Here is a 12,472-nt window from a genome sequence, read left to right on the forward strand (position 1 = left end):
AATTTTACACTCCGTCATAGACTCCCTTCCTATCGTACTGACATGGTCTGCCTAGCAGAATATGGCACACGTCCATCGGCATTATGTCGCAAGTTATCTTATCCTCATACTTTCCTATCTAAAAATCTACCTCGCATTGTTCATCAACTAACAATTGGTGTCCCTTCTGCAACCACGACACCCCGTATGGAGTTGGATGTTTTGCTCTCTTCAAACATAGTTCTCCACTAGCTCCATAGCTACCAAATTATCAGTGCTCCCGCTATCAATAATCAATTTATGACATTTTTTGTGTCACTTAGATACAGTCCAGAACAATGCTTTCCTCTATGTCTGATCAACTACTTCTTTAGCTGGTTTTAATAATACCTTTTTCAACACCAAGGCTTCCTCAGTTTCTGGCATATTTTCCACCTCCTTCAGCGGTGCATTTGCTTCATCTCGCTGAGCAACATATTCTCCCCTCTGCCCAGTTTGTTGTTTTCAGGACATTCAAAGGACTTGTGTCCCCACTTGTGACACTTGTAACACTGATAAGCATTTCCTATGCCTCTTCCATTACCTCTTCCTCACTAATATGACCTTCCTCCTCTGGTGTTACCTTCCATTTCACTCTATCCCAAAGTCTTCAAACAACTACCTTCTTCATTGTTGTTGACAGTCCTACCTCTGCCAAAGGTCTGTCCTCGACCTCTACCAGAACCACGTCCTCTTCTCGCATTTTGTTTCCTAGAAATCTTTTCCTCTGCCTTCAAAGCACTCTGATAAGCTTCCTCCATGGTCTTAGGGGAAAGAATGCTAATTTTTTCTAGGATCTCCATTCATATACCATTCACAAACCTCACTGTTTTCTCAGGGGTATCTTCTACATAACCAACTCTCAGATTAATTTTATAAAATTCTTCAGTATATTCCTTCACAGTCATTATTCTCTGCTTCAGGTTCTGTACCTGTTTGTAAAGGGAAATTTCATAATCTTTAGGCAAAAACTTGCTCTTCATTTTCGCAACCATCCTGTCCCATTTTTTAATCAAGGGTTTGTTTAATCTCCTCCTTTCTACCTGTACACTATCCCACCATAATGTTGCATGTCCCTTCAATTTGGCAACAACGAACCTGACAATCTTGTCTTCTCTGATTTCTTCGCATTCAAAATATTTATCTAATTCACTTATCCAGTCTAACAAGGCCTCTGTTGACAAACTGCCATCATAATTAGAGAGCTCTAGTTTTGGCTTGCTGCTAGCCAACAAAAATGACTTCAATAGCTTAATTTCTGGTCCTTCTTCATCTGACCCATCTGTCACGGCTATGTTTTCCTCCTCACTGTCATCCCCACTTTCCGGATCTCTACGCCTCCCTGCTTCCACCGCTGCTAGATGTGCAGTTAAATTTCGAATTCCTTCTTGTAACCCTTCATCTGCTGCTCTTCTGATGGCTCTTCCTTGACTCCTTCTTCCTACCTCCATCTTTACTAAGAGAAAGAAAACCTTCTCTGATACCAAAATGATGTTGTCCAATACCTGTGTGAACCAATCTTCAAACTTCAATTTCTACGACCCTTTAACCAGTCTCTGCAGAATGATTCATTACAGTAACCCAGTCTTGCCCTTCATCGTCTCTTCCTATTGGAACTCTATAACCCTTTATAACCCTTTAAATCCTTACTCCCGCATATATATATATATATATATATATATATATATATATATATATATATATATATATATATATATATATATATATATATATATATATATATATATATAACCACTCCTCTTTAACCTTGGTTATTTTGTATGTTACCACATAAAACCTTCAAATCAGTGCTATAACTATTATAAAACCTTTATAAAGGAAAATATGCATAAACATAGGTAAAAAACCTTTCCTCGCTTATTCTATAGTCTTCGCACATTTCCCAAGGGCTCCACTTTATCACTAATTGCAATCGGGGTTGGCCACGTTCATACAATATATAGCCTCTTCTGATCCTAAAAGCGATAATTCGGATTTCAAACGTTATATAACAGTGCCTATTCCTAATCGGTTCTGCTTAACTTCGCATGTTGCATTCCTTCTCAGCCGATGCGTTACCCTAGGGATTTGTGATGTGACCACATCGCTGATCGCATCAATCGCAAGTCACAATCGCTATTGCCAAGGTTAAAGCACTTTCCCTTGGATTGTTGCGATGCGATACTCTGCGACGATCCTCCATCGTTGATCCAACCTTTCGATCCAATGGTCAGCAATGATATCGCTCGTCGCAAGTCGCAGTCGCTGGTTCCAGTGGCCCAATGTTCATTCCTTGTGGTCAAAATGTTGTGATGCGATATCTCAATTCTATGCAATTGAGCCTTATCAGTTGATCTGATAGATCCAATGGTGTATATACATCAACACTTCACCTCTTTGCTCTTCCTTTTGGTCTGGATTTTATGTTATTTCTTTACTGTTTCTCCATGACTCAGGTTATTTCATGTTTCTTCATACTTCGTTGTTCTGCCGCGCGACTCCGCTTGCATTCAACTATTACACAAAATCTCTGATATGCACATAATTTAACATTCTAAGTTTGAGTCACGCATTTATACAGTTTGGAATTGAATCTGTGTATAAATAAACATTTGCACAATTTCTCTATCTTTGGCTTGATCTTCTGATATCAGTGGCCTCTACTTATAACTTGCCCATGGCTTACAATCACATTCTAATTTTGCTAACTCTCTACTCTTCTCTCTTGTCTTCCTTTTCAATACATCATTAACAGTTTCTTTTACAGTTCGAGGAACTGTTCCTCAGTTATGAAACAGTTGCTCAACAGTTTCTTCAAACAGTTCTTAACTAATCCTGACTTAAGTTTTTTTCCTAATTTAAGAACTAATAATGGTTGATTCAGCCTTAATTTAGAACGAAACAAATTAAAACAGAACAAAAACACTTCCCAGTTGTCACCTCTTCATTCGGATGCTCCTGCATCAGGACTTTACTGTGCCTTTGAGTTAGACCTATCTTTATATATTTTTCTTATTTATGGTCTCCCACTCCACTTTTGACTTACCAATTGTTCTAGGAATGCTAAATAGTTAACTGAGTGCATGCACAAGGGAAATCCAACCAAGTGTGTAATTAGTTTATCTTCTAGATAGGCTATTTTTTGTATTCATGTTTATCAATAACATCAAATTAAAGGTTCATGAGAAATTTGTATTTTCTCTTTGGTTACCTAGTTAATTTTCTCAACAACTTTATCTCTTCTTTCATGTTTTCCAATAGCTAGTCTAGTATATTTTCACATGTAATCTGATGATTATGCTTAAAATAAAAAATATATTTACTAGGTAACATGCAATATCGTGTATCTTTACCAAGAATTTATTTCCTAACTTAGCATCGATAAGAATGTGCACTTTTTCATTAACGTCTTGATCTTTTCTATAATTCCATTCCATTGATGTATGTATGGAGTAGTGTTCTACCTTCCTTTACCAAACTTCTTATAGAATCCCTCGAAATCATTGTCACATAATTATCCACCATTGTCCTTTCATAAAATATTAATTTTCTTCTTTCTCTAATTCTCCACTAGAGCCTTAAATAAATCCATGTATTTCTTAACAACACATGCATAAATTAAACATATTTCAAAATTTACCTAGTGATGGAACTAACATAAGTCCAAATACATCATTGTGTTCTAGCTATAATATTCTCTCTATCTTTATAGCACTAATAGAAAATATTACCTCATTTTATTTCCTATATAAGAAATATTCACATAAATCAAAATTTACAAAGAAATTACATTTATCTTCTCCCATAAATTTACCATGTACTACTCGATGCGGTACTTGAAGTCCCTTCTCTCTGATAAGTCCCAATCTTGATGCAACAACATATTCTTCTCTCCAGATAGAATAATATTTTTTCCCTCATCATATCTACTCCCAAGAGAAATGGAATATTATAACTATCACTAATAGTGCTTCCCAATAGCTTATACAAACTTTGAATTTTAACTCCCCTCATCAATACCATTGCATATTGAACCATCCTATGAGATTAAATTTGAAACAATGTTTTTAAACCCATATCACTCATATTTCCTATAAAAATCAAATTTATGGCCAATATTGGGATGTGCACAACACTAAGGACTATTTTAGTCCTTTCACCTGTGATCTTTAACTTAAAATTTTCCCATCCTATGATTCTAGCTATTGATTCCTCTCCTAGGAAAAGATCATCATCATCATAGATTTCATACTTACAAAGCTACTCCCTGTGAGGATCCATATAGAAACATGCACGTGAGTTCAATAGACCTTCTTTATGATTTTCATGTGTGCCTCAAAAATAAAAGTACACATTTTCCCCTTGCTTCAAAGAGGTTTTTCTTCCATATAAGGTATATCATTATATCTCTTACCTCTCCCAACACCTATCTATATTGTTTCTTGCAATTCCCTTATTTTTACATTGCTAGAATAACTTCACAAATTTTCCTAGAGATTTATATGTTCCTCTAGAATTAGATATCCCACTCTATAACTTACCGTTATTTATATCCTAGGAAGATCTTGTCATAAATAAGGTACTTTCCTATTATATAACCAAATTGTTCTCTTTTCCTTTTAATCCAGCTTAGTATCATCTTCTATTAAAATCCTTGTAAGTGTAGTACTTATATCACAATGATTCATTAATAATTTTCCACCAATGATTCATTAATAAATTTCTTTATCTCTATATTTGAAATAATCTCCATTTTTCTTTTCATCAAAAGAATCAATACCATGGATATCACACTATAACAAGGTTTACCATACGATCGAGAAATAACCTTTAACCACAAGGGTGCCCCATTTAACCCAAACTACCTTGATACAAAATGTTGATTTTAACCTGATATAGTTAAATATTCCAAACATATTTTTTATAAAATATAAAATATGCTATGGTACACAAACAAATTTAACATAGTGCTTTTACCTTGGCTACTCAAGCTAGGAAAGGAGAAAGTTTCTTAGTATATTATAACTTTATAATATGTGTATCTCGTGGCATCCATAAAACCATAGTTAATTAACCATGGATTAACATACAACTATATTTCCTTAATTGAAATTACAAAAGCATGAGATGGACCACCACACAGAAATAAATTGCTAAAGCTAAAACTATTTGCCGAAAACTACAAAAATAGATGTAAAAAATTTTGAAATGGAATTATATTTTGATGGCTTTATGCCCCTTATGACCAAACAAGATAGAGGAGTCAATTTCCCCGATGTAACCCTCATGTTGTGCCTATCACATACAAATCACATGTGGGCCTAAATGAGCAAATAATATAACATATACGCAACAACATCGACTCCCACTACACACACATGATGAATTATTCATTTGCAAAATATTAGAGCATATTCTAGAGGGTCAAAATTCCTCATGTTAATCAAGAGTTGTTATAGAATTCAAGCAGTTAACCCTAACCTTGAAAGGTTGTAGGGACATGTTAGATAATAGGTCACTAGAGAAGGGTGGGGTTTTATTTCTTGTTGGTATTGATTTGTTGTTCATGATTGATTGGAGCAAAGGAGTAGGACACCATGAGGATAATAGAAGTAAAGGACATATATAAGTAACTCAAGCCACAATGTTCATTGCAACTCCATTTTCACTCCATGCTACTTTATAGTTTCATTTGATAACTAAAAACAATAGAGCAGGGATTAGTCCTCCTTACCATCTTGTAAGATTTTACTGTATTGGATTTTCTATGATATATCTATTATTGGTTGTTTGAATATATATATATATATATATATATATATATATATATATATATATAACTATTTTGATATCTTTTAATATAAAAGATAATAATATCTAAACGTTGCATGATAAAAATCTATAGAAATTGCTAATGTTTGCTATTATGAACCATTCCAATATAGCACCCAAAACAATTTAGATATTATATTCAAATTATGAAAACACTATCATGTAAATAACAATATATAATGGCTAGAATGCTAGCGTCTTATTTGTGAGAAGTGATGTGATAAATAGATGATTCAAAAACATCCTTTAAGAAGAAAGCAGTAACTACCTTTTACAACAACTTGATCTAGCAACATTAGAATAAACAAAATCTTAAGCCTCCCCTTAGCCAGGTTTTTAGCATGCAAGCTCTACTTCCTTAATTAATTCCTTGACATAAATATATTTAGATTACGTATGTTCATAAATTAATTTCAAAAGCTATTTCCATTGGTTATGGCTCTTAAAAATGATGGTAAGGATCTGAAAATTGGATTAGAAGTTGAAAATCGAAAAATAGTGTAAATCGTAACCACTTACGAGATGGTGGAATAATTGATTTATTATGTTGTGGTTAATGCATAATACTTATTTTGATCGTCCCTTCGAATATTTTGAATGAACATAAATTCCCATAAGTTTTTGAAGTTTGAATGTGGTGGCTCACAAAGTGCAGACAGATACATAAAATTACACGTGTAGCATAGACTCCTTTCATATATGATCTTATTTATAATACTAATTTTTTTTTTTTAATCTTTTTAAGAGTAAGATATTTAATTTCTTATTTTAGTTTCTTTTGTTCTAAAAGAAGTTTTTATTCAATGCCAAACAAAGATTTAAAGGTATGTAATGCATCAATATTAAAAAAAAATTGAATCTTTTAAGAGTAAGATATCTAATTTCTTCTTAGTTTTTTTTGTTAGGAAAGAAGTTTCTATTCAATGTCAAACAAATATTTAAAAGTTGGTGCAATATTATGTAATGCATTAATTATAGAATTTGTTAATATGTGTTTCACTTCAAGTGATTCACTATGACATGAATCATAGTTAATGATGATTGAAATAACAACTCAATTTTATTGGTATTTTAAAATAGTTTGCCAATGGTGATCAATTGAGTGCATGTTGTTTACTTAGCTATGTGTATATCTAGAAATTATAGTGGAGAGTTGTATGGTTTTTCTTTATTCTTATCAAAACTTATTGTTCATTTATAGATGATGTGCATTTATACAAGTTAAAATATATTTTATTGTGAAATAAAGTGTTTAGAATTAATAACTAATGGAGTATAAAGGATTGTGCACTCTAGTTATATGATTAAATGTTATGAACAAATAATAAAGCTAGGTAAATAATACCTTGTTAGTATCATATTGGATTTGCTAACTACTTGCTAGCCTTTTACAATAATGGTTATAAATGTGTATGTGGGAGAGTAAAAAAATAATCTTTGACTTGAATGTTGTATCATCTTCTATGTTATAATAATATATTGAATTAACCAAAAGTTTACCAACTAAAGCTGACATTAGGACACATGTTCCTCAGTTAATGAAATTGCATTCTTAACATGTTTTCTCATTCCAGTACACATACTATAAACAAACAATTACATTCCTAACATCTCTTCTCATTTTAATATCAATATTATGTAGAATTTAAATGTAATGCCTCTTGCAAATTACAGAGGGAGTGAAGGGAGACACAGCTGGAATCCTACCCGACCCTACCCTTCGGTTTGTGTCTCCTTTCGTTGCTAGTGGCCTTCTTCTATTGCAGGTGTTGATCGCATTGCTCCTCGCAAGTGCTCTTTCGGTGATGTTTCTGTTGTGTGTTTAGTTTTTCTTCAACCAATTTTGTCTTTTTCTTTGGGTCAAAGATCGGGTTGGCTTGTTTCTTTCTATTCCTAGTTTTGGGTTATTGTCATCCATTTCCCTATTTGTGTTGTACTACTCATCATTTATTGTTGGAAGGTTGTTGCCATCCTTTTTGTGGGCCTTTAGCCCTACTTCCTACCACCGTGGCATTCCATTTTTCTTCGCTTCTTGTATGTTGGTGTAGGTTTGGGAAAACGTCATTTTTATCAGGGCTTGTGGCCCATTTTCATGATGCCCACTCTTGGGCTCGAAGTTTTAGCTAATAGGGCAACATTTGCCCCAATTTCATTTTCTTTTTGTGGACGGTCTTTTGTTCCTTTTTTGGTCAATGTTTGTTGGGGGATTGAAAATCCCGCTTTGTAATGTCTAGAAGCTCGGTGTTGGGTTCATAATCGATCACTAGGGTTTCTTTCATAGCTTGATGTTTTAGTATTTTCATGCCAGCCTTCTAGGTTTTTACATATGACAATACTAATTCCTCAGTTTGTTTTCTTTTGGAATGTGTTTGATCCATGCAAAATATAATTTTCTTCTCATCTAATAAATAAAATTATGCATCATTTTTCTACAAGAAAAAAATTCCTTTGACAAAATTCTATTACTAATACTATAAACAATTTCAAATATAACACCTCAAATTATAATAACTTATAAATATTATCTCATAACATTTTTTCCATCCTCAACATGATCTGTCATTCTAATACCAATGCTACCCATACTTTTAATATCAAACCTATAATAAATTGTCTCAATCTATGTCTTATAATTTTAATTCCTTTTAAGTAAGAAGAAATATTATATAATGATACCAATACTATACATAATGTCAATATCAAAAACCTCGTAAATTATCTTACTCTATCATTATTGTCTTAAGACCCTTAATTCGTTTTATGTAAGAAGTATTTTATAATGATGTACTCTTGTGTTCCAAACGATATCGATCATCCCTATCATTTTCCTATTATATCAACGGTGCAATGTCACCATCAACACAACTACAACCCTAATAGAACAACCCTAATGCCATTAGGTAAGAGCGACAACTAAACATGTGCTTTCCAAAATGATCAAAAGAGTAACTAAATGAATAACACATTTCAAAAGCAATTTTTTCTACCGAAGTCACAAGAAGTCACTAATTCAGTGACGCCTTTTGAACCTAGGCCATGTAAAGTAAAGTCAATACTGTCATGATAAGGAACAAAATTGTGGTTTGGCGTACAACCCAGGGGCCGGCTATCGCTGGCAAAAGATGAAATCAGAGTGGAAGAGGGGACCCATTCGATTTAAAAGTAAAATAGGCCACGCGAAGCCAGCACCTTGCTGAGAAGTGGTGATGTTTAAGCTTTCTTTATATTATTCAACACATGTTCAAATAGTAAAGCGATTCGCATCAACCTCAGCGTCAAATTATTTTGTCGCTTTTCTCAAAACCTCCACGTGATTTACACAGAAGACAATAGAAAAATTCTTAGTCTAGTGCGAGGCCTGCCGTCCAGCGCAATTGAGGAAGAAGATGGCCGAGTTAAAGAAGAATGGATCCAACTTGGAAAGGGAGGGTTTGTTCAGCAGCCCCCCTTGCACCGATTTGAAGCTTGGGATGGGTACGGAATTAAAACTGGGGATGGCGTTTCAAGAGAAATGCGACGAAGAAATGAGTTTACTTTCTTGGATTCCGAGTGTTAATGGCGGTGCTGAGCGCGCAGTTGCAGATTGCATTCCTCGGTTGGGACCCTCAGCTCTTGGGAACTGTTGCAATTCCATTAACTTATTCATTTAATCAGATAAGAATCAGGATTGTTGTTATGGGTTTATGGGTGGAATTGTAATGGCTGAAAAAATTTCTTGTGTTTCAATCACTTCTTGCGCGGTTATGTGTAATTTGGGTTACTTTGATTCCAGGCTTGCTCCGGCCACGATCTCGGAGAACCCATCCCGTGCGCAGTTGACAATTTTCTACGGTGGAAGGGTTTACGTATATGACGATATTCCTACTGATAAGGTATGGGTATGGTCACTCAAATGGTTATGGTCTACACTCTGACTCTGCCCTAGGTCAGAAAATAATGGCATCCTTTTACTTCTACAGGCGCAAGCCCTAATGTTAATGGCCAGCAGTGGGAGTTATCCGCATCATAAAGTAGAGAGCGGCTGGGGGTCGCAGGGTGAGAAGAAAATATCGGTTCCTGTCATGAAGTTACCGGAGGGATCTGTGATCCATCTGCAACCTGCAAGCCCCAACGTGCGCACAGGTATGATTTTGGACTGCACTTCTTCAATAGTTAACCATAGTAAATGGAACTTTGTAAATTTTATGTAATTATCTAAATTACAAAATAAAATTTAATTTTTTTTGTTGGAAATCTTATTATTAATTTCGGCTTTTGAGTTTTGATGTTTTCTATTTCTGGAATTTTTAGGGTTCGGAATTGATTTGCAAATAACCTAACAGATATTCAAACCTTTAAAAAGTTACCCATACACCCGTAATGTTTGAAATTGATTTGCAAATAATCATGTTGAAACCGTTTTAGTAATGCGTCCATACCGATACTGCACGGTATGGTTAAAATTCAGTGTCATCCAGTCTTATAATAAACCTCTAAGACGTTGTATCGTCCATACACGACAATACATAATAGAATTACTTCATAGAAATTATATATCCTATCAGTACTCGCCATCATGTCCCCCGCCTATTGCAGGATATATTCCAATAGCGAAGAAGCATTCCCTGCAACGGTTTTTGAAGAAGCGCCACGACAGGTATCTTAATTACTTCGAACTTATATATGCTATTTTTTTTTTGAATGTGCGGTTTTCTATGGATCTTCTCGTCTCCTTGACATTGCAGCTCACATATTAAAAACTAAAAATACAAGTCCCCTCTTGTGCAGGGTGAATGCAAAGACAAAGTGTCCATATAAGACAGCAGAGCAGACAACGGAGAGACACGTCAAAATCTATCTGCACTTGAATTCTCTTCCAATATAATCCCACATTGAGCGATGACATCTCTACATATCTTTTGAAACATGGGATTGGTCATGCAATCTCATATATTTTTCCATTTTATATTACTGGAGCCTATTGGTCGCTTTTTGGAATAAAGCAGACTGCGAGTATGTCAGGAAGCAATTGCTGTTACCTACATTTAGTTTTTAGGTTTCCAGCGTTTGATTAGAAAAAGACCCACTGATTAAAAAAAGAAGGCTATGCATGTCATTTGAGAATGTCTGGTCCAGCTCTTGACCGTATGTGTCTTTACTCTTTTTTTCATAAAATTCAGATATCAGTAAATTGTTTGTTTGGGTTTGTTTCTGTGTTTATATTTATGTTTATATTTCTATTTATATTTATATACAATTTATGATATAATAAAAAGTTTCAATAATATTTATTAGTTAATCATTAGTTATTGTTAGCAAAATTTTCAATGTTCAGTGAATTTTTTTATTTATATAGGTTAATCTAGGAAAAAAAAGAGCTTTTGATTCTTTTGATGATAATCATTTTTTAGAGTAGTGATTTTCATGCTGAAAACATGTTTGGAATTAATATAAGGAAAGAAGGGTAAGTGTCTTGAACGGCTTTAATGATAGTTTTAATTGTTGAAAGAAATTTGTGGTTTTCATAATATGTTGATAATAAATTTAAGGTACAAATTTGAAATTTTATTATAGATTGATAAACTATTTAACATAATATTAAGGGTTAAAAATTATGAATTGTTTTGAGGATATAGGGTCTACATAATTTTGATAGAGGAAAGAATATTTATACTCCCAATTGGTTGATGACAATGTTAAGAAGAAAATATGAAAGTGAAATTCAAGAAAGAAAAAAATGTGAAAAAATTGATGACAGGAAGATTGGCAGAGAATTTCATTCCAATATGTTGTCTTTAATAATTTGAAACAAGCACATCCCATAAAAGATGAAGAAAGATGAATAAAGAACACAAGGAGCAAAAAATCGGTAAAAAGAAAATCTATTAAGTTATACCGTTCCTTATGTTAGGTTTAGAGTGCAAATGGTCCCCGTTTAGAGTGCAGATGGTCCCTTATACTATTATAAATGATCGTAACAACCGTGTCTAATTTTTCTTTTTTCTTCCCAACCAAACACACAATGATTGATCCCTAACTTCCTTAATTAGATGTATCCCAAGTAAGAGTTACTCCAAAATAATCTCCCTTAACGAGCATTTGTGGTCTCAATATCTCTTTAACTGGTCACCTCTTCATCTTAATCTTTAATCCTCTTTGCCTCCATTGTTATTTGTCTTCATCTCATGTATTCTATGATCCTTGGAATTATTTTTTGTGTTGGATGAAATAATTTAGAATCCTGTGGTGTGTTGTGACATGGACCAATCAGTTATCACATATATTTAACTCTAGTGCATGAGTTGACTAGAACCTATGGGTTTTCTTTTAATAACAACAAACAATTTGTTGACAATGATAATTATACAACAATAAAGAGAAAAAAGAATAATAGGAAAAAAGAAGATAGTCATAGAGAGAATGATCCAATAGAAAAGAGGATGATGAAAGAAAATGATGAGAGAGAGAAAGAGGTAGTACCAAAGGGATAAAATGATGTAGTAGCAAAGACAATGGCAACATGAAAGAAGACAACCATAGAGAAAATGATGCAGTAGAATGGGAAAAGGGATGGTGAAGGTTAGAAGATGAGAGGAAGATAGTAAGCATGCCAAGGAATGAAGTAGGAGAAGAAATGAACGAA

General features: G+C 33.8%; 1 protein-coding gene across 1 annotated transcript; it reads left to right on the forward strand.

Moving 5' to 3' along the window:
* The first annotated feature begins 9,212 nt into the window (after positions 1–9,212).
* Positions 9,213–10,965, forward strand: LOC149176772 (protein TIFY 10b-like). The gene is made up of 5 exons (XM_089423190.1): positions 9,213–9,445; positions 9,623–9,722; positions 9,810–9,972; positions 10,426–10,486; positions 10,618–10,965. The coding sequence occupies exons 1-5, from the start codon at positions 9,237–9,239 to the stop codon at positions 10,712–10,714; spliced, it is 630 nt and encodes a 209-aa protein (XP_089279316.1). The 5' UTR covers positions 9,213–9,236; the 3' UTR covers positions 10,715–10,965.
* Positions 10,966–12,472: the final 1,507 nt, after the last annotated feature.

The sequence above is a fragment of the Pinus tabuliformis genome, chromosome 4_1 (genome assembly GCF_031772625.1).
Source record: "Pinus tabuliformis cultivar Carrire ecotype Pingquan chromosome 4_1, CPIR1, whole genome shotgun sequence".
NCBI classification, from domain to species: Eukaryota; Viridiplantae; Streptophyta; class Pinopsida; order Pinales; family Pinaceae; genus Pinus; species Pinus tabuliformis.